The sequence below is a fragment of the Lepisma saccharinum genome, chromosome 18, assembly GCF_977018435.1.
Source record: "Lepisma saccharinum chromosome 18, izLepSacc3.1, whole genome shotgun sequence".
Lineage (NCBI taxonomy): Eukaryota > Metazoa > Arthropoda > Insecta > Zygentoma > Lepismatidae > Lepisma > Lepisma saccharinum.
The window spans coordinates 46,858,452-46,882,805 of NC_139246.1; the positions used below are offsets into that span (position 1 = coordinate 46,858,452).

The 24,354-nt window shown below is 38.0% G+C and overlaps 1 protein-coding gene across 1 annotated transcript; it reads right to left on the reverse strand.

Annotated features, from left to right (window-relative positions):
• Window positions 1-2,732: 2,732 nt before the first annotated feature.
• LOC146002057 (uncharacterized) lies at window positions 2,733-13,895 on the reverse strand. The gene is made up of 2 exons (XM_083139770.1): window positions 13,860-13,895; window positions 2,733-3,623 (listed from the first exon to the last, which is right to left on the reverse strand). The coding sequence occupies exons 1-2, from the start codon at window positions 13,869-13,871 to the stop codon at window positions 3,288-3,290; spliced, it is 348 nt and encodes a 115-aa protein (XP_082995896.1). The 5' UTR covers window positions 13,872-13,895; the 3' UTR covers window positions 2,733-3,287.
• Window positions 13,896-24,354: the final 10,459 nt, after the last annotated feature.

The window sequence follows — 24,354 nt, forward strand, 5'->3', positions numbered from 1 at the left end:
ATCACTATACGGAAAAATATCATATTGTATCGTCTGTGACGATATATCGCGATATCGAATTTCCGAAATCGTCCATCCCTACTGTGCATCATCCCTTTTTTTGGCAAGGAGTGTGGTCGGGGGATCTATTCCAGAACGTGATTAGCGACACTTTTTCACTGTTCATTCTCAAGTGTTAACCTGTCAGTGGCGGCGTGCTGAGGGAGTGAGGAATGAAATTTAGAGGGTGCTATGTTGAATAGAGAGAAAACATTAAACACGCATGTAACCTTTAGCCTCTGCATGAAATAGCAATCAACTTTTAGCAGGAAACTATCATACTTGCCAATGCAGCCTTATAAGGTATGTGAACCAAACGTGGCGGCCCTAGCTAAGCTTCTAGGGCAATTCACAAATCTCTAATGAGAGATAAATTTCTGAAATTAAAAGAAATAACTCCCATAACAAATTAATAATTAACAACATTTAAGGGGCGCAATCAATCGCACCCCCGCCCCCCCCTCCGGCGCCGCACCTGCCTGTCACCGAGAATAATGTGAAAGCTCATGAGAGAGAAAGTATTTTCAGTGTGGAAATTCACATAAATTTGCAAGAGTACAACAAAATATAGTTTTGGAACCAAAAAACTAGATAGTTGGAACAGAAAGGAACCTTAAACGTAAAAACTAGTGTACACTCTCATTTCTTCTGGTCCATGTTCATGGAAAAATAACTTAATGAATAATCACATATGCATTCAATAACACTATTACGTTAAGATATGAAAAGTTTGTGTGTGTGACGCGATGGAAAATTTTGAGTTATATTGTTATTTTTTCCACACTTTGTACTACCAGAGTTTAAAGTTCGATCCGAATCACTATGTACCTCCACCGGGACCTTTCATTACAAGACGACACTACGCCATCTGGGATGTCCTGGAAAATTTAGAAAAATATTTTTATATTTTAGTTATGAGTGTCAATAAAAGTTGCCTTTCAAATTTCAAGCACATTTTATTGAGTTTAATATTGTTGAACTTCCTTAATAACATAATGGGCATATATTTTTCTTAAATTCTGCATGGAGAAGTAATTCAGATTATTTTTGTAGTCACTGGCGTACACAGAGGGGGAAGCTGAAGGGGCTGTAGCCCCCCACCCGATTTTTTTAGAAAATAAAAGAATCAAATAAGAGCAGTAAGGAAGTCGGGAAAACCCAAAGTGTTAAGTGCAAACTCCCCTTAAAAAGGCTTTGTCCATTTTTGTTTTTGATTATTTTTTAAAACGAAGGCAATGTACTCTATTATCCAAGCAAGAATTTAATCTCACTAGAGTGGTAAACAACATTGTTATATTGTAACAATATGGGACGTCTGGTGTTGGTACGATAGCTGTCTTTCATCAACTTCTGATTTTCTGTTCCATAACATTCGAAATGAGTCCAGAAAGAGGTTTAGAGCTTTGTATGTTTTGGAATTGTTATCTGTTTATAAAATAACCATAAATTGAGGACTAAAAGTGGTAAACGTTGTAAGTGCCAAAAGCGAAAGTGTTGGGAAATCGCATCGTTCCGCACATCAGCCCGTAAGAACGTTCACACTAGTGACCTCTGTACACGCCCTTTGAACTACTTAGAGGGCTACCAGTCACTTTTCACGTTTACCACATTATAAAGCATGGCACATTTCACAGTTTAACGTGGAGAACTGTGTTTGAATTATTGTGGCACTTACATCGTTTACCAATTTTAGTCTTCAATTGTTAAAAATAAGGAAATAAAATATATGTATGTAAACTTCCATTAAAAACAGGAAAATCATGTTCGCTATTCTAAAATTGAATTTCTTCTTGCCCCCTCATCACACACACACACACACACACACACATATATGTGTATGTGTACGGAGGTTGAATTTTGTATCCCCGAAATGAAAAATGCTCCTGCACCATAGCTATGCACTACCCGATTTTGTAAGTCCACCTCCCCCTCCGAAAACAAATTCTGCGCACGCCAGTGTTTGTAGTAGATACTTTGTTGTTCTAAATTTTCTGTAATACATGCATTTTAAACTTTATATTTGCCGTCTCGTTTCGCGGACATACATAGTCATCTGAGAAAAGTATATTATTAGCTTTGAACGTATAATTGTATATGGAATAAATGTTTATGTTCTACTGACTATTCCAAAGCAGAAAGATATAGATCTAATCTCGTTAGATTTTGACAGTAGAAGACCGTATTACGGTAATAACTTTTTTTAGTTTTCAATTCAAAGCTTATTTTAACATTTCATTTCAAGGAGCTCCTGCAAAATATCACAATAAAATACAACAGTCAAATAATTTGACACAAATTACATATTTTCGTGCTGAACTCAAATATTATAAGAATAAATTATGAAAATTTATTTTAGAAAGACTGTAATTTGTTTTCATAAAACTGTTTGAGCAGCATAGTGCAATATATTGCCATCTTTTGGTGTAATGTAGAATTGGACTGTAAACTTAAACATAGATTGTTCAAAGTGTAAATCGAACATATGATACCATAATATGAGCTCCGGCATCAAAGTGGTTCTAGATGACCAAGGACATTTTTAAACTGCTTCTGTTGCTTGTTTTTCTAGGTTCTGTCTTTCTAATGCTAAAAACTAGAAGAAGGTAAACGACGTAATAAAACCAGCACAAAGTTATCGAAAAGCTGATTTAGGTATATTTCTTGCATTTTATTATAATAGTTCAGGAATCAGATTTAAATTTACAATACTACAAACAATACAATTTACTGTAATTTCACCATCACCTTCTATTTTGGTGCATACAATTATTATATTACAAACATGAGTACGAGAACTATTAATAATAGTTATTTTTCCTCAAATCATTTCCAATTCCTGCCAAGAAACGTTATGAAGAGAAATTATTTGAGTATATTTGAATGTACTGGCTTACTTCAGCATTACGTCTGTATTGAAGAGGTCTATAACGTCCTGCACATGTGCGTTGTGACGTCAGATGCGCAGTAATCGACTCTTTAGCATCTCGCGCATGCGCACGTGAATGAAAATTCTCGGAAGGGAGGAGCAAGATCAGCAGTCACTCCTAGACTCGCATCGAAAATGCGTAATCACTATAAAGGTTGAGAAAGAGTTCCAGCACAGTAGATGATTAATTAGGAGCAGCAGAAAGTTCACATTTTCAACCAGATGATCACTGGAAGGTGAAAGCAACTACAGAAGAAAAGCAACAAAGCGTTCTATGGGTTAATTCATCTTCAGAGTTCATAAACAACAAACACAGGGATTTTCATTTGCCATAATAGAACGGATAACCGAAATATCCATATGGTGGTGGTGGTGGTGGTGGGTATTTCGGTGGTGCCGGTGGTGGGGGTGGTGCTGGAGGTTTTGGTTTGTCCTCTTCCAACTTCTCAGACTCTGGATCGTCTGGCTTTTTGGGTGGCGGTGGAGGTGGTGGTGGAGCCCCTGGAGGTGGCGGTGGAGGTGGTGGACTGCCAGGAGGTGGTGGATATCCTGGGTATGCGGCTGGTGGATAATATGGCTGGGGATAGAAGTAAGGATTAAATGGTGGCCGGTAGTATGTTGCTACAGTAAGAGTAGCACATGCTAATAACAAGATGACCTGAAATGATAGAATAGTAAAATAAACATTAGATATTTTGCATTATGCTATAAATTCGTTAGAAAAATACCATTAAATACATAAGTCCCGTCTAGTTCGCTGCACTCTTTGACTCTCTCTGCACTCGCGCGCCTAGTTGCTTACACGGTTCAACACCCACTCGTCTACTTCGTTGATTTGGTGTCAAATAATGAATTTGGTGTCTGCACCGTTTGCACTACGTTCTGGAGCGGTGCAGTGTATGGTCACATGGTGCATGCTAACTAATCAAATGAACGCTTATAGCAGGAGACAGGCATTTGTTGAATCTTGACCTTCAACGCCGCTAATTGTCTACTTGGTTGAAAGTCATTTCCTTGTACAAGCCTTACACCGGGATACACCTGCACTACACCTATACTCTGTCCCAGCTAACTGTGGAGCAAGGTCGTGCATAGCGGCAGAGAAGCGGGGGAAATCTATTGGCCAGAGAGAAGCAGTAGTCGCTGATGGGAAAGCTGGTAACTTCAGTTGCTTTCCCCCTCTCCATGCAATTCAAGTTCCTCTTACGTGTTCATTGGTTGAGACGTCTCGCGTCACTACTTGCGCAGAGACTTGTTTTCGTTTGCCTGCTCCACAGTTAGCTGGGACGGAGTATAGTGTCGAAAAGTGCAGCAAACTAGACGGGTGCAAAGAGACTAACAAAAGTTGCAAAATATACATGACACAAACTTCATTTAAATCAGTACTAATAAAAACTGTAACCAATTAAGACATTTCTATCTCCCTTACCTACTAAATTATGAAGACGTGAAATTATCTTAGGTTTGATTGAGCCTTACACTCCATGATCCAATTGAGGCTTTGCGGATACGAAGGGCGAACTCAACAAGCGTGCATTGTGAGAATGCATTTCAAGTTGTCAGGCACAGTGCTAACTCCACAAAAAACTTTGGAAATCACGCATGAAACATTCCGATCTACTGTTACGAAGTTTTTGTGGAGTTCGGACTGTGCCTGACAACTTGCAACGCATTTCCCTCACAATGTACGTTTGTTGAGTTCGCCCTTCCTATCCGCAACGTCTCAATTCGAAATTTGACATTTAATTCCGCCTTGAATGATAAAGGATAACTGTCGTTTTCTGGTTGAGTTTTAGATTCTGAATTAAATTATATCATTGTCATAAATAGTGGACTCAAGTGTTTTGCTCCCATGCACTCTGACTCGCTTTAGATTGATTGATTTGTTAAGTTCACTTTATGCACATTAAGGCTAATCGGGACTTGACCTACAGTTTAAAGTGGAATCCGAACCACTATGTGCCTCCACCGGGTATCGAACCTGGGATCCCTTGATTACAAGGGGACGACTCTACCATTGCGCCATCGGGGAGGCCCTGCCTCGCATTAGAGATAGAAGCGATATAATTTTTTTTACAAAATGTTCACAATAAAATAAAGATTGTTTTGCTGTTAAGTTTTCCCTTATTACGAACGATTATTTTGCTATAGCGTTGCGTTAAATTTCAAAAATTTCTGTTTAACGTTGACTTAAAGGAATCCACCCTGCCCTAAAAAAACTTTGAATAAACAACGTAAACGAAATTTGACACCGAATAGAAGAATTAGTACTTATCGTGATATTTAAAACGGTGCCATGAAAATAGTTCTTCCGATTATATTTGCTGTAGTTACAAACAAATTTATTACTTAAGAACAGCCTGATTAGTAAGTTCCATCATGCAGATACCGAATCTAGAGCTTTGGGTGCAAGGAACAATATCTGATCTTGGAAAACGGAAAATATTTTAATACTCTTCATGTTTTACTTTATGATCAGTTAAATCAGATATATTTGATACTACAGTAAAACTTCTCAATAACGGACTTGCCTGAGGGAAAATTGAATGTCCGTTATTAAGAAGTGTCAGCTATTAAGTAAAAAGTGTAGGATGTTACACAACAGGATAAGCATATTACAGTACGTAATTTACGAACATAATGTTTTCCCCCCTACTTCCAAGGAACAAAATACTCTACTACATATGGTGAATTGAAATTTACTAAAGTATCCCTACATACATTACAAATTTCAAAAAAGAAAATACAGTACACGTAGTGTAATCCTTTGTTAAATTACTGCACTTAATTGCGACCGTTTCCTTTCAGGCTTTCCGTTATTAAGAAGTTTTATTTGCGTTCGGGAGGTAGTTTTCAGTGTCCGCGTCCGTTATTGAGTACTAATATTGCCATTAAACGCCATGTATTTCTGTCGGGAAATTTAAAAATGTCCGTAATCTAGAGGTGTCCTCTATTCAGAGGTGTCCGTTAGGAGAAGTTTTACTGTAATCTGTAACTGTTAAGTATTTTGTATTATTGAACATGGCGTTGGACAGGGTAAGAATAGAAAGGATATGGGAAGAGCTGGCTGAATAGAGCCAATTAAAAATCATCTGATGAAAAAACAAATTAAATGGTTTCGCCGCGTGACCAGAATGGAGGAAGAAGGGAAAACCAAGCAGTTCTTGGAGGCAAGACCAGAAGGGAGAACGCCCAGGGGCAGACCAAAGAAGAGATATGAGGATGTGGTGGAAGAAATGGAAAGGAAAAGAGGAAGTAATGAAAATGGACAGGAACAGAGGAGAATGGAAACAGTGGGTCGAGGCATCCCCGACGCTGTAATGGCATAAGGGGTAGAGAAAGAAGAAGAAGAAGAACATGGCGTTCAACACGGGAGCCGATGCCCATCGAACGTCATAATTAATTCCACTAATACCTAATAAATAATAAACGAAGAAGCTTATAATTTTGCCACAAACTTACACTAAAGTCTCACACGTAAGATCTGAAATTCATTATCAAAAACCTGTTATGCATTGTTTATTGCATCTTCGGCTCTTGTAGAATTATTACTGACAATAACTGGAGTATAGGTATCTTCCATCTTGATCAACTTTTTATATCACCTCCGGCTCGACAGCTCGTAAACGTGGCTGAGTTCTATTCTATAGGTTATATATTACATTACATGTAGCTAAATACTATAGATAAAAATTATATAAATATGCTATTAGTTTACTTATATTTCCATCATTTTTATTTAAAAAGATTATAAATTTACTGATTCAAAGTGAAGTTAAGAGATTTGTTAGCTGACCACTATTCAACAAATGAAACGAGAAAATATACGTAAATTTTTTTGGGTGTAAAATGAATATAAGCGTTTTAAGGGTACTTACAGATTGAAGCGACAAAACTTAGTAACAAACCTTCAGAGATAAATACAACTGTTCGTACCGAAGCGACACGTCAGGCTGCACGTTTCGTTGTCTCTAGGACTGTCCGTTTTATCAATAGCGTTCGTCTTGTCGCCTCGGTCTGGTGGCAGAGCATGCATAGTAAATACTTTTCCACGCCCGTGTTCCTTGTCAAGTGTCACTTATCTCTTCGGTCTAAAAACGTCCTCAATAACCACTGTTTGTTACAAGTGTGAAAAGGTATTGCCTTAACCCGTTCAGTTTTGACTTTTCGTGAAATTATTAATATTATTATTTGTCACATATATAGACAAACATTTAGGCATCTAGTGTTCGGTTTCCTCTATTATATTTCGACAAAATATATTTTTCCATGTTCAAGAAAATAAATATTTTTCTTCCATTTCCGTCACTCATTTCAGTGATGAAGTGTTCAACGTGGTTTACTATGAAGCAAGGTATCTTATCATCGAAATCTCTGTAAGACCACTGGCGTACACAGAGGGAGGGGGGATGTAAAAACTCGGCAGAAAATCATAGTGGTAAATGCAAACCCCCCTTGACATGACCCCCGATTGACATTTTTGAGAGAGAAAATATCCAACTACACGCCCCCGTGGAAAGCAGATGTGCTATCCACATTTACAATTGAAGTCCCTCCTGAAAATAATTCCTGCGTTTCCCAGTGCGTAAGACATAGGCATATCTGCTTGTTCCCACAAATATATCATTAATGTATCATCCATCACCATTGTCGCGATTAAGCTAAAGATGTGAAGAGCGACAAAATGATGCTAGGTGTTTCACACAAACTCCGATGGCGAAAACAAACACAAAACATCGAATTTCTACAGCAGTGATAATTCTGACCTGAAATATTAATTGCTTTACAGAAGCTTGTAGCACTTCCAAGTAAAGTTCAGATTTAAAAATGTCTGTAATTTAAACTATGATAGTTGTGAATATATTACGATTTTCATAATAAGGTCCAGGGACTTTTGTAGTTAAATACGAAAGAAAATAATTTGTGTCCTGTGTATAGAAAGGCGCCTAGATGGCACGACGAACATATATAATAAATTCTTAAATTATTTATTTCATACTCTATATTTTTAAAATATTTTTCTAACGTGTATTGCATCTTTGGAAACAAAATATACAAAAATTCACATATGTACTCTTGTATTAACTTCTTAATATTCATATGCTTGAATTTTACAACACCTGTAGATAATATACTATAAATCTAATTAAATATTTGAAAAGCCTGAATACCTTTAATCACTGTTCAATCTGTTGGTCTGTCATCCGGATTTTAATTGTGGTGTCCCATCGTAGTGGTAATCGGAGATTAGAGATATCGGTAAAGATGCGATTCAGTGGTTCATATCTTACTTTAAACTATAGGACAGTTTTAGTACTTTGCTGCGACATAATTTGTCTGTGAGAGCCAAACATAGCAGTGAACAATCGATATATCTCGAATCTTCGATATCTAAGATTTAAAGAAGGATGCCAACACATAATTCGGTTTACCGAAAGACATGTCGAATAATATCGGCTTTATTTTGATTGATTTTACTTCGCTTTTCTGCCACTTTTGGCTAATCGCGAAATGAGGAGGAGTGACGGTATGATGAAATTGATGAAGGAGACAAATAACACTTATGCACAGGCCTGGATTCGAACTAGGGACCCCACTGTTCTAACCACTCCGCCACGCAAGTCGGCTTCTGCAAAATATTCCCAATTGACGTGTTCATTGATCTGTTAGAGTGTATAGTTGGGCAATTCGATATCTGTAACAGACACAAACACACACACACACACACACACACACACACACACACATAGCAATATATTTGTGTGTGTGTGGACGTTCGTGGATTGAAGGAAGTACGAAGTTCCTGTGTAATTGAGTATATACTATTTGTCATTGATATTTGATCAATTTGTCTGTCTGTTTGTCACTGGGAGCGAAAATTACACTAACAATCGATAGTAAAGATGACCTATAAATAACAAGTAAACATAGACATACTACAAGGGTTGGATAAAAAGTAATGGCAACACTGGTATAATTGCTACTTGACTGTATTGGCAGAGGAGCACGTGTTACATTCCTTCAATGTAATCGCCCCCCCCCCCCCCATCCCTACGACCTTCTGCCACACGTATGGAAGGCGTCGTACACCGTCAGCGCGTCCATCTCTGTCGATGTCCCGCAGTGACCGCCCTATAGCACGTATGATGGCTTCGCGCGTGTCGTAGTGCTTCCCACCCAGTGGTTCCTTCATTTTGCAAAAAGGTCGTAATCACACGGTCTCATACCGGTGAATACGGCGGATGTTCCAGTACCTCCCACTACCAGTTTGCAGGAGCGCCGTCACAGTGTTCGCAGTGTGACACTTTGCATTGTCAAGCAGGATGATGGAACACCGTGCCGTCGCTTCCTTCTTAATGCGAGACGAAGGTGGTGTTGCAAGAAGGTGCAGCAGTAGGCTGCGTTGACCGTCTGCCTAAGAGACGTTGTTCTTCTTGCCTAAACATATTGTTAGGGCGCTTGCACTCTCGTCCTCTGCTTCAGAGCACTGCTGTTTTTGACTGAATAACATACAATCGCACCCCACTCACTATACTTCCTCGTCTGATATTCCTTTATCAACCACGAAACGGTTGTGGCGCTGTGACTCGCCCCTTTCACGGGACAGCAGGGTTGCCATTACTTTTTATCCAACTCTTGTAACATATTTGGTTAAATGTATTTCCGATAAAACCATAATTTCATAACAAACTACGAAAAATATACAACTATAAAGTTATGAATGAATTAATGAAGTGCTGAAAAAGTTAACCCATTTCAAATTGTGTAAAAAGATTTCTATATAATCCGCATAACAACGAGACAGTGTGCTAAACGCACCTCTTCCTCTGCGACCAAGAATAAATAAATAAATACAAAAATAAATAAAATATATATTACTCACAATCCAACTTGCGCATAAACGTTCAAGACATTATAACTTGAATAACAAACGTGTTGCCTTGCAACCATCTGACAATTGAGGCTAGCTATATCTTGACAATGCGGTACCCAGATTTCCTTACCTGCCGACAAACCGTAAAGTACGCGTATTATTGAAATAATCCTCTTAAAGAAAGTTGAAATATCAATCCGCTCCAAGTAAAGAGAAACGACACGCTTCTGCTTGTTTCCTCCGTGATAACGCTCTTCCTCTCACTGCCGTTCCAGTGCTGGCAGCGTTATTGCAGAGGCATGTTCCGCGTCATCCTCCACATAGTACCGACTTGGCTGCCTCGGACTATCATTTGTTTGATCAGTGTAGGAATAATTGGGGCCATAGTGGTGAGAAAGGGGGATCAAACAGCTAAGTACACCTCGCTAGTAATTAACACCGTTCATTTCAGGTTAGAGAAACAACAGAAAGCTTGATAGGAAATAACAGGAATTGATTTAGAATTCCAACAAAAATGAAATCGTTAAATCTGCAAAAATGTTGTAAAATGCCAAAAACAGGTTATGTTTTCATATTGTATCTAGTGGCGGCGATTAGGGGTGCTGGGGGGCAGTTGCCACCTCACTTTTTGGAACTTTTGCCCCTGCACTATGCTAAACCTTATCTACAAAGGGAAAGTGAACTGTACTTGTCACACCAGTTTTAGCACCTTGCCCCCTCTCAGTTTTGGAACCCAATTGCCGACACTGATTATATCTTTTAATCCAAAGAACAAATCATTGTACGAGAATCAGAGGAACCTAACTCCAAAAATAATACTGTTTTCAGTTTTGTTTAAATACTTTTCCGATGAGTTCTATTTGAAGTTAGATCGACATATCTTCACTTCTAATGCTTAGCAGTAAGGTGGAGCCACCTATCTACAATTTACTGACTCTCTTTAAGATTCAAACGTATTCCTACGAAAGTAATTATTTCCTTTCTCCTGTCCATTTGATGAATCGGAGTTACGACCGTCTGGTTTGCACACGACGAATAGTCCCATATTTTTTAAAAAATCAAATAATAAGATTTTTATTTAAGAGGTTACAGAATGTAACTTTATGCCTAAAAAAAATCCCTAACGTTTAAAGCTTTTTTTCTTGAATGACGTGTGTAAAAGTTAAAAAGAAAATGTATGCGTGCCGGATCTACAAGCCGCAAAACCCAGCTATGCGTGGGGGGGGGGGGGGGCGGAGACAAGTAAGCCTTTAGGGGGCCCTCAGCCATTGACATAGTAGAGAGTTACGTGTAAGTAAAAAATAAACTTAGTTACTCAGGAGTACAGAAACGAATACAATATATACAGGCAAAGGTAAATTTAAAGTTTCCTGTGCATATACGTTGTAGCAGCGTGCCATGAAGGCTCATTTAGGATTTGTGGGGTTAGGACTCCACATATTTTCGATGTCGGCTATCTTGGAGATGATGTGATCAACACCATACTGCGGCCGCTTTTACCACCCTCCTCCCGGGTACCATTTGATTTGAGGCTGGGTTTGCCCTACAACCGCTTTATGCCGGAACAAATCCGGAAAAATTCCGACGTTAGATCATCCACATCGGGTCTCCAGCCTGGCAGTCAGACTAGAATTAAATAAGTTGAAGGTTTTTTTAACCTATCTTTAATCAGGAAAAAGTTACGACTGCATGATTGTAACAAATGTACCATTTTCCAGGTGTGAGAAAACAGTGTCATATACATATACATACATACATACATATATATATATATATATATTATATAATGTGTGTGTTTGAAGGTAAGTACGTAGGTAGGTAGGTATGTGGAATTATTTTGCCGGGGGGGGGCAAGATTTGTAGATCCGGCACTGTAACTATGTATTTCATTTTGTAAACTTGATGAAGTTTAGAGAACATGAAGATGAGTCAGTTGTCCTAGATATTCCCTCAGATGAAATATCGAGAATTAAGAAGGATATCATGATAGATTGACAATAAATGGTAGTTTCTTGTTATTTCTACCATTCCCCTTTACGAGCCGTATATCAAAGTCTTGGCCTAAAGAAAAATTGCTTTCGACGCTCATGATTTAGGGTGTGGAGTCAGATAATGAAAACTAATGCTGAGGTCTTAACAGACTATGAAGATAATTTATTTTTAATATCTCGCAAGTATTGTCTATATTCTTCACATTTGTACGAACTTTGTGTATGATTTTATTAATAATATATTATTTATTGAAAATTATAAGGAGGGTGTTTAAGTAAATTTCTTCAATTTTTATCAACAATTAATGTTCTTTTTAAATTATAGTAATTCACAAATAAAATTTTCTGCACTATTTCAGTAGATTTTATGATGAGCAAATAGTGTGACCTATACCCTGGCTCGGTTATCTCTGGAGAACGAGAACAAGTAGTGACGCAAGACGGCTCCACCAATGAACACGCGAGAGGAAACGGTATTGCGCGGAGAGAGGAAAGCGACTGTAGTTACTAAGCTTCGTAGCAGCATGTACTGCTTCGATCTGCTCACTCAATTTCCTCCCACCTCTGCCGCTATGCTAGGTCTTCCTCCTGAGATAACCGGGGAAGAGTATATATATTACATAAGTGTTTAGACTGTCGAAAACAAGTTGCACAGCCTACTTCCAGCATTTTGCGCGTAATAATAAAATGGGCAGGAAAATACTAAACGTTAAGAAAAAGTAAGACATATAAATAGTAGTGGTGATTGGGTGACAAACCTTTGGGGCAAATGGAGTTAGTAGATAAGGATTAGCATTAAGAAGCCACAGTGCAGGGACTGAATTATTTTGTTTGACACTACATGAATTATAAAATTGGTAAAGAACTTTAAAAACACGTTTCTCCGTTTTAATTCTGGTAGAAAAACTGTAGTTTCTTAGTAAATTGGAGTGGATTCCTATTACCATATGATAATTTTAATAGGTTAGGACCTTGTAATCGCCCCCAAATGTTTCCAGTAAATCGTTACGTGTTTATACTGACATACAAAGACTATGGAACTTCCAGTTTTCTCCTACTAAAGCAACCGTCAATAAGAACAATGATAGATTTGTTTGATTTTATAGAGTTTTTGTTAATTCCACTTTTTGCACAGTAAGGCTAATCGGGACTGGATCGACAGTATAAAGCAGGGTTGTTAAAGGTCAAGGAATTTTAAATACATTCAATTCCGGTCCAGGAGAGAAAATCAGCAAGCGTAAATGGATTTTGGACCGTGAAGAACCCTTTTATGTTTAAATTGGTTGATTGATTGACTGATTTGGTGTTTTAAGTCCACTTTATGCACAGTAAGGCTAATAGGGACTGGATCTACAGTTTAATGTTGGATCCGAACAACTATGTGCCTCCATCGGGTATCCAACCCGGGACCCCTTGATGACAAGGCGACTTTTATGTTTAAAGTATTTCAATTCGGTCCAGAAGCCTTCTTCCGGATCAATAAATATGGTCCAGGAATATTTTTTTCCGGATGAATTTAAATAAGGTCGAGGAACCTTTTTTTTTTTCAATTAAACAATACGCAACTTGACTGAATTTAAATTGTGCTACAAAAATGATCTTGTCCTGTTGCGGGACCCTACAGAACCCATTGATGGATTCCTAGACCTCTAACCAAGGATCCCAGGTTCGAATCCAGCTCGGGCTTCGTTGTTTTTGAATGTCCATTCATCAATTTCATCATTTCATCACTCATCTTCGCAAATTAGCCAAGAGGCACAAAACGCGATGTAAAATAAACTAAATCAAGCAATCAAGCAATCAATCAATCAATCAATCAAGCAATCAATCAAATCCTGGACCTTTAACAAGCCTGGTTGAAAGTGGGATCCGAACCAGTATATATGCCTCCACCGGAGAAAACTCAGAATAATGGCAAGCGAAGTGCATTTGCTGTAGTGTTGATAATTCACTGCCAAGAAGAGCCACAATATAAAAATTCAAGAATTTTCGATACCCAAACTCTCCTCCATGTTCACACGGTACTTACCACACGCTGCATGATATAGGACGCAGTCTCAGCACAAAAGAGAAAGTGGTAAACCAAACAACAGGATATATTGCTTTATATACCAGTAATTGTCCGAAGTCCATACCCTTAAGAGTCCCCTTTATTGGGAAACAACCAAGGCCTTCCCCTCCCATGGCCACACGACCGTCAAATCCACGAACTGAATAATTTACCAACAGAAAAGTATCTGCCAGTAGCACATTGTCACGCTGCTCAGTCAACCGTGGACTGATTTTGAGCACAAAACGATAAGTTTCATTCAAAAGGTCGAGAGGCACGTCCTACACCGACGAATTTCGTGGACGGTAATCATGGGCAACGGATGCAAAAGAAATGTCAAAAACAAACTCACGATATTCTTGAACGAAAACTTCCCAGATACATTTCGGTTATGAATACCAAGATGCTACGTGGGTTTTCCGCATGCGTTAATAAGATGAAAATTGTTTAATCATGACTGGTAGCATCCGCCATAGGCATTTTCCCTGTTATTAGAGAATAGGACCTGTGCAATTATTGGAGATGATATTTCGATCGAACATTACTAGCTAGGAATCTCTTTGTCTCTGACGAACTAAAATGGGAAGGAAATTGCTAAAATTCATACATGGCCCCAAGTTTTAACCTTTCATTTTCTACCGCATCCGGAAGAAAAATGAATCTGATCATTGCATCAATTCTTGATGTTCAACAATATTTGCTCGAACTACCTCTCCTCTCGCCTCCATCCCCTTCTATCCTTCTTATCGTTCTTCTCCCTTTTCCTCTCCTCTATTTCTTCTCCCCTCTGTTCCTATCTCAAATTTCTCCCGTTCTCTCCTCTTGTTCTCACATCAATCTTCTCCACTCCTCTTATCATCTCTACTGTCTTTGATTCCCTACACCACTACGCTCTTCACCTCTACTCTTTGTTCTTCTCTTTGTCTCTCATTGACTCTACTTTCCACTCCTCCCTTCTCATCTTCTCCTTTCCTCTCCTCTCATCTCGTTTTCGTCTTCTCCTCTCTTCTCTCTCTTCCTCCTATCCCTTTCTAATACCCTTTCCTTTCTTAGTTTCTTCACTTCTCTTCATTTCGTTCTTCTTCTTCTTCTTCGTTCGCCTTCTCTTCTCTCCTCTCCTCTCTTCCCTTCTCCTGCTCTCTTCTCTCTTCTCCTCTACTTTTCTATCTTCTTATTTCCTCTCCACTCCTCCCCGTCCTCTCATCTCCCCTCCTTCCCTACCCTCCCCTCCTAGCTCCTCGTCTTTCAATTCTTCTCTTCTATTCTTTTGTGTGGACTCATCAGCCATGAAATAGTAACAACTCGATTTCATCCTTTAAGTGCGGGAATTCTACTTCTTTCATAAAGTATTTTGCCATTTGCGATGTAATAGTGAATTATTTGTATTTTCAAATGCATAACACCTTTTGTTTTTCCTTTCGTGCATTTTACACATATATTTTGTGCATGCGGCAACCCTGAAATTGAGCCTAACTCTATTCGCAACGCACAAACGCCTTCTGTAAGTTTGATTGCCTGGTTTCTGTAAAATGTCGTTGTACTAAGACTTTCGGTGAATGCTGTACTTCAATTTCTGACGTGCGGAGATTTTGATGCTTGGTTGGAACAGTGGCTTTACTTGTTCCTGCAGTAGTGCCTATTGCGTTTGTATTTCTGTGTTGTTCTTTATTATTTCCTCAGATTATTAACAATTATGAGGATGAATAATAAATTAGATGAAATAGATGAAAGAACAAACATGGTACCTAACATTGGCGGATTTAGCGGGAGGGCACAGTGGTATCCCCCCCCTGCCGAAAACGATGGCTCAGTACTATGAAAAGTGATGATGTCAATATAACGAATAATATAAAATAATAATAAAAAAAAAAATCGAAGAAATGTAATAATATTACAAGAGTCATATGAAAACCTTAAAAGTCTAATAAAAAATATAGGGCAGGCTGTATACAGCTCAAAGTTACATGAGGTATCAACTGTTATTTACAAAACAACCTCAAGGCTGCAACACTAATCAAGTGAGCTTCGAAAGTCATTTTGGTTACTTTAAAGATGGCGCCTCCTCTACACTCTTGCACCAGTGAAGAGGAGTGATTTCTTGCCCTCTGCCAGCCTAGAACGTACAGAAATTTCTCGGCAAATTAAATTTCAATATCTCTGTGCATGTTTACCACACCAGCAAGTTTACAAATGGAGGAGAAAGTTCGACAATGGCCTCAGTTCGCAGGCAGCTGGGTGGACAGGTTTTCGCAGTGGCTCATAAGTGACTGCATGTGGACCCCAAAGACGTATTCTTCGTAAGGTATACAAGCACTAATAGGTACATGCCAAACTTGTGCAACCCCACTTACAGAAATCTGCTAGATAAGAGACAAAAAACAAATTAAGGTTTTCATTTCACTCTCCCTTGTAATATTCTTGTTACATGTTACCGACACTAAAATATAGTGTTCTTTGTAAAACATTCCTTAAAATCTTTATTGCCAACAATATTATTTGCTAAACTGCAAAGAGCTTTCTTGTTAAACGAGTTGCCAAATTTAAAACATTTTGTTCTGCTACAAAACTGATTCTTGACAAAAATAATAATAATCATTAATATTTTGTAAACTTTTATTATTTTGCAAACTTATATTTTGTATTCACTGCGATGAATACTATAGAAATCTTAACGCAGATTTTTCTTGCACAACGCTGAAGTCTTGAAGTCTACCTCGGACACTACTTCCATAAAGGAAGTGCACTACAATAGACATTGCAATGGTTAGGTAGATCATTCTATAAACTATTGTACATTATTAAATTGTTTTAATTTTTTTATGAGTTGTTTGACACTCGAGAATCAAATACGAATTTCTTGATTAATTAATGTTTTTTTTCAATTAAAGTATCATTTTTATTCGTATTTACTTTCATATTAAGTTCTGTAGACGGAAAATTTGCATGATCTTTACGTTATGGAATAAAGGTACCTACTTGCTGGTGTCCGTGACGGAGTGGCTATGGCAGGAATCCTGGCCATGGTTGCTCTTTGTTGGTGTCCCTTCATATTTTTTCATAATATCGTCACTCTATCTTACCGTAAAGATTAGCCAAAACTTAAAAAAGCAACGTTAAATAACAAAAATCAAATTAAAGGTTCCTCGTAAGGTTAGGTTGCCTCTCCACCGCACCGCAAGGCCTGTCTCCCAACGACACCCCAGAACGGAAACAAAAACAGTTTTGTCTGCTTTCTCAAATATAGTTTTTTCTGCAAATGATGTCGATTCTTCCAGCCACAGAACTACTTAGGATAATGTAAATAGGATAATCCACTCAACAGTCGAGTTACTTCACTTTTCCGTCAAAATTTTTCCTGAAACACTTTAGCAGTCACCGTTATCTTTTGCAAAATCCTCAGAAAATTAAGTTTAATATTATTTAAGAGGTTCTGTGAATCGGAAATTGTTTTCATGCAACTTTTCTTCTCTTCAGATTGCAATTGTCCTGAATATAAATACACATGTTGTCATCAAGATCCGTTGACCTGTGTTTGCCGTTCGCTTTGGAAGGTCCGTTCGTAACGCGCCTTTTGAGCAAGTAATGATTTGGGTGCGATAAAAACATGGTGTGATGCAAATGGCCTTAAAATTAATGCTAATAAGTCATGTTATACATTTATTGGAACTCGAAATGCTATTGGTTCGGTCGAGCACACTAATACAACAATTACAATAAATGATGATGTCATACCTAGAGCTCAAGTAGTTAAAAGTCTTGGACTGACATTTGACACTCGTCTATCATGGAATGAGCATATTAGCCGCCAAATCAATAAATCATTTGGAACACTTAGATTCTTGTTTAAATTTAACAAACTATTATCTTCAGAAATCAAGCAGCGATTAGTTGAAACACTTATCTATCCATTTCTCGACTATTGTGACGTAGTGTACTCTGGTAGAATAAATAAAACTATACAAGCAAAGATTCAAAAATGCCAAAATGCGTGCATGCGGTTCATATTTTGCATCCCGAGACGTGAATATATTTTACCTTCCATAAATAATAAGAATATCCTCAATATGTACCGTAGGCGGCTACTGCATACATATTGCCTTATACATAAAATTATTACATCTGGCAAGCCGTCGTATCTGGCAGACATGTTGATCCCTCGCACCAGTATTCACAGCCACCATACAAGAAATAATTTCAAATTTAACCTTCCACTCTGCAACACACAGGCATATCAGTCGTCGTTTTCATATTTTGCTGCAAAAATATGGAGTGCCCTACCTAAGACCATGTCGAGCATATGTAAAATAGAATTTTTCCGAAATGAAGTAAAGAATTTTCTTTTGGCAGAGCAGAGATTGTGTTCAAATACTATGACGTAACTTGTATGTTTATGTTATGTATTTTGTCTACATGTTTTTATTTTTATTTATTTTTCATTCATTTTATTTTATTTTTATGTAGTTGTCTTTTCACAATTTTTGTATCATTTTATTCATACATTATTACAATTATTTTATCAATAGATTTTGTAACTAAATCATACAGTTTATTACACACTGTATTAATACTGTAATAACATAAGAAATGTAAATTTAAATGTAATCGATGACACGGGTTAGGTGGCAGAACAGCCTCAGGCTGAACCTCGCCCACGTAAATAAAGAATTTGAATTTGAATTTGAATTTGCATTTGAGGTGGTTGTAAAACTGTGACGTCATACAAATGACAGATCGCTGGGGAAAGTTTAGTGTCCGCTAGTTTCAGCAGGGGAAATGTGTTTCTGTGTTCTTTCCTTGCTCTTGTATTCGTCTATTCGCGTGTATTTTTAGTCATTTTGTTGTGTTTCTTCATATTGAAGTGTGAGCGATAATAATAATGTCTAACTGTGCTGTGAGCACATGTCGAAACTATCTCAGGAAAAATAAAAATTTTGATGTTGTTTACCATAAATTTTCTCCCAACGAGAAGTTCCGAAAAATCTGGGAGAGCAAATCTTATCGAAAGGACAAATTTCAGGTTGCTAACTCGAATATTTGTTCTTCACATTTTTCACCAGAATGTTACGAACGCGATTTAAAATCGGAATTATTAGGAATTACACCAAAGAAGAGACTGAAGAAAGATGCCATTCCTACATTGTTACTTCCAGTCACACATGTGCAGGTCAGTGACGACAACAGCGTTCGTGCAAGACGTGCAAAGGCAAGATGTGCTAGGAAAAGGGTTCTCTCTAAGGTAAGTGAACAATTATTTGTGAACAGCAGCGTGCCACTTCAAGAACAAAAGCCTTTATCTGTGTTGTCATTCGTTTGTTCAATAGAAAGTGAAAAAATCGAAAACACAAAACAATTGAAAGTGCTTCGTGGGGAAAATCAAAAGCTATAGACACATATAAATAATTGTCATGAGGAAATCAAAAACCTTTGAAATCAATTTTCAAAAATGGCAAGCAAGGTATAAGAAGGTATTGCAGTCAAAAGTGGCTTCAAAAACAAGGGAGCGGAAGAAAGTGAAAACTATTGTGAACAAAAAAATGAGAAAAATTTTGAGCAAAACCTTTACTCCAGGGAAAATCAACATGTTAATTAAGGGGAAAAGAAAGCAGAGGTGAAAACAGGAAGATATAATTCCTGCATTAACACAAAGGGCGATCAGTGAACGATTGTATACCCACATGAGATCAGAGGTCGGAATTCCATTACCCAGCATTGCAACACTTTGTCGCTGGGCGCAGAAATTGAGACTCCCACTGGGAATTATTGCACCAGTTTTGAATATTATGGAAAAACTGAGTGTCCTGTTGTTTGATGAAATGAACATTAACGGACGAGTGTGCTACGACACTGAAAATGACAGAGTTTTGTGTCCCCATAGAAATGTTCAGGTTGCAATGCTTCGAGGATTGACAGGTGAATGGAAACAGCCAGTATACTATAACTTTGATACGGCTATGGCCAAGGCTTTGTTGTTTGATATTATATCAATGGTTGGGTGTAGCTGGGTATAAAATAGTCGCTATAGTTTCGGATCTTGGTGGAAGTAATAGAAAACTGTGGAACGATCTTAGTGTCAATTGTGAGCAGCCGTTTTTTTTTCAGTTCCATTGTCAGGGGAGAAAATTTGTTTTTTTGCGGATTTGCCACACTTAAGAAAATTATTGAGGTATCATAATGGGATCCAGTGGAATGAAACTGTTATGAAGAAAAATATCATAGAAAGGATACTCAAAATAGATTCTTCCGAACTCAGGCTTGCTCCAAAAATTAAATTGGATGCAAATATCAGTGCAACAGAACGACAGACAAAGGGTTGCGCCAGCAATGGAACTTTTCTCCAGGCACACTGCTTCTCTTATTGAGTATGTCTTCCGAAGAATGAGACTGAGGCAATTTTTTTCAATCTGACTAACAATTTTATTGACTTCATGAATTCAGGTGTGCCACTAAATTCTAGCAATATAATCAAATGTGGCTTTGGCATACATTATGACGAACAAATGTAAGTGCTTAGTGAAATGGAGAACGCAATATCAGAGGCAAGAATTATGGGAAAACGCAATCTTCTTCCATTCCAAGAAGGATTTCTTGTCTCCATCCGCAGCTTAAGAGGATTATACCATGATTTAAAATCAAAAGGTATGAAAATACATTCTTACCAGAAAGCTGAACCAAGATGCTTTGGAGAACCTTTTCTCCCAACTTCGTGGGATGGGGAATTTTTACAACAATCCGCTACCGGTAGAAGTGAAGCACAGGTTGCGCTTATTCATACTAGGTTGCCGCCTGCCTCACCCGGGGAGTGCTCCTGTGGAAGATGCTGGGGAGACTAACATGCTTGCTTCATTGTTTGATGGTCTCGTCGATTCTCAAACAACTGACCAAAGATAAGAAGTGACCTTTACGTCATCATCTGTAGACTTGCCAGATGAAAACAGTGACATGCTTTACTTGATGAGAAACGAAGAAAAGGAGGCTTTGCGGTATGTTGCGGGCTATATCGCAAGAACATGTAGGAATGTCGAAGTTGGTGAAATTTGTGCATCAAATTCATCGGGTGGAGGATGGATAGAAACTTTGTCACGAGGTAGCCTTGTGTCCCCTTCTTCTCCTTGGATGCAAGTTATAAAAGAGTGTGAGGGAATATTCCGGCAGTTCCGCGGAAAAACAATAGATCGGGGAGCAAAAGTAATAAGCAGTCTGTTGGAAATTCTGAAAAATACGTTTCCCCATGAAGATCCGTAGATGCTCAAGTTGTTTTGTAGAGCAAGAACATTTTTCCGAGTTCGATATCTGAATCGCAGGACCAAGAAATAAAAAGGAGAAATACCATGAAGCAAAAACAATGGACCAAGAGCTGCTCTTCTTCCAGTTCTTTCCAGCACTACCCGTGGCTAAGTTTATGCTCTTACATACTTATAATTCTACTATACACCATTACTTTCATGTATTCTGTGTAAGTTGTTTTGCGATGCTCTTCAGTATGTGTTTCTCCTCTTAAAAACAAGAGGTGCATGCTTTACAGTGCTGAAAATAGCAGACACGCAGAGAGTATCACGCTGATGACGTCACAGAACCCTGCCGGGGTTGTAAACACGGGGACTGTCAAAAAGGCTTGTTATGGCCAGACCTTCTAGAGCGGGGGAAAGTGGGCTTCGACGGACCTTGGGGTGTCACTGTACACCACCGACAACTTTCACAGTGTGTAGAGGAAATGAATGAAAGCCGAGAGTGCCATCGGTTCAGCTGCTGATGTCCTCAGTGTTGCGAACTGCATGATTATGTGTCCAAGTGTACTGTATACTGTCAGCGATGTAGCATATCCACCAAGCAAGTTAAAATGTATATTCATAAATAAACTATAAATTTTCAAAACACAAAAATATGATAGCTGATATTCGGATGACATATTCTATGTGAAGATAAACGTTTCAGAGCGTGCGGTCTATTAAGAGAGCCAACATGTCCATGGACACGTCCGCCAAATAGAGTTGGTAAAACTCGCTGGCCGCTGTAACACTTTTTTCAAGCGCATTGCGAGGTGAAAAGTTACGGTTTTTTGGACGGGTGAATTTCTATTTGTTTGCTTCAAAAACTTTAGTGTTGGCATTGTTTACTATTTACTTCGAAAAGAAATACGTGGTTCCAAAGTGGATTTGTGAATATTGCAATGTGTGAAAATTTTGAAAATTGTTTCAATCATCCGCGATCGTGTGTTAGTAGTATAATTGGCTATAGGATAAGGACCACTTACAAGTGTAGGAAAGAAGAGGCTATTTGATTGAACAGCCGATTTGCCTACACTTAAATCAATGCCAAGAGGGGCTTATACCCCAATTCTTCAAGTGTGATATGCTCTGATTTTTTAAGAATTTTGAATTCTAGTGTAGAAAAGATGAAGCCCCTCAGACAGATTTGCTTACACTTAAAACAATGCCAAGTTCCCATATCATCTTATTGTTTATAGTGTGTTTTTCTGTCAAAATCCCAGGAGACCCAGTAGAGTGTGGTGCATAGCCCCATGGTTTTTATTGCCTTGTAATCAAGAGGCTCGGGTTTGAATCCTGATAATATATGAAGCCTCCTCTGATGGCAAAGTGTTAATATTGTTGCCTTGTAAACAAGAGGCTCGGGTTTGAGTCCTGATAAAATGTGTGAGATTGAAATACATGTGGCAAAATAATATCTCCACACGTGAGATTTTGAGAATAATTATTGCTAGTTGATATACAACTGATAGCTCCCAGATCTGAAACCTGGTAAAAGTGTTGTACAACAGCATAAAAAAGCAAAATTATTTTATATTGGGGATCACCCGAGCCTAGTTATTGCTGTTGTTTGGGTAAAAAACACCAGCTCAGCCATTAACTGCTGTTATATTTGTTTTGGCATATTGTCCATAGTTCTGTTTTTTTGGACCAGGAAATTTTATATAAATAAACAACAAAAATGCCAAAACAAAAATATTGCAATCAATGCAAAAAAAATATATCTAGTTCTAATTGGTCTGGGCACCGGCATATTTGTGACTTTAAGAAATGCAGAAAGGCCACAAAAATGTGTCCAAGATGTCATAAAATATTAAGCAAGTCATATTACAAATGGCATAGGTGTAATTCTTATGTACAGTCATCAGCATTGCCCTCACAACCATCTACATCTGGTTTGAAAAGAAAGCATGAAGCACCTGTTAATGCTGGACCGGCAAAGCAGCCACGCTATGCACCCATCCATAGCAGTTTTAATGGCCAATTAAGAGATTATCGGTTTGTATCAGAGCCAAGATGTGGCATTGAGAATTTTTTGAACAGTGTAAATCCTGATGTGCAGGCAATTCTAAATGCACAAAATGGCTCTTATAAGCTGTCCCTCAAATTGTTTACACAATATAAGAAACCAAACGGCACAAAATTTACACAGCCACACATAACAGAAACTGTACCTGTATACTCAAATACAAATTCAGACAAAATAATAAGCAGTTTGATAGATCAATTGAATATTAAACACTCTGAATTTGCAGCAAAAGAGTCTGGATGGAGCCTATGCGGTTCTCCACACAAGTTATATGTTAATATTTCTGAATTCAGCCCATTACAAGGATCTACATATCTGCCATTACCTGCCAATATTAAAAACAAAAGAGCCGTGGTTAATATTGAAAATAATGATGAGAAATGCTTTTTGTGGTGTATTTTAGCTGCTTTGTTTCCAGTTTTAAGGCATCCTGAGAGAATAAGTTATTACAAACAATATGAACATGATTTTGATGAAGCAATGGAGGGTTTAGAATATCCAATGTCTGTTCAGAATATTGATAAATTTGAAAAAAAGGCCAGGGATATTAATGGCAAACAATTATCTATTAATGTATTTATTTGTTCCACTGGCCGTGGCAATTGCTTGATAGCACCTCTCAGAATCAGTACATTTGATGATGATTCTGCTGTTCCGATTGATCTGCTCTTAATTGAAGGAGATGGCACATATCATTACACTCTGATACATAATCTTGAAGCTTTAATCAGAAAACAACTAGACAAATCTAAGACAATATTCAAGTTGTGCAGAAGATGTTTAACTGTATTTGATGGCAGGAAAATGGTGAATGGGGTTCGGGAAGTGAATGCAGAAATTGCTAAAAACAAGTTAATTGAGCATCTGAAATACTGTGGCAACTATAAACCTGTTCATATGGTGATGCCTAATCCAAGTGAAAATGCCAAATTCAAAAAGTTTGAAGACTTGTTGGAACACCCAGCATATATAGTCTGTGATTTTGAATCAAATCTCAAACCTCTTGCATTCTGTAGCCCAGACCCTGAGGAATCTTCAATTACACCATACCAGTTACATGAACCCTCCAGTTTTTATTATGTTGTTGTACAGGATGGTGTTGTTAGTAAAAAAGATTCATACATGGCTCCAGATGCCATCAAAAAATTTGCACATAGAATAGAAAATGAGTGCCATGACA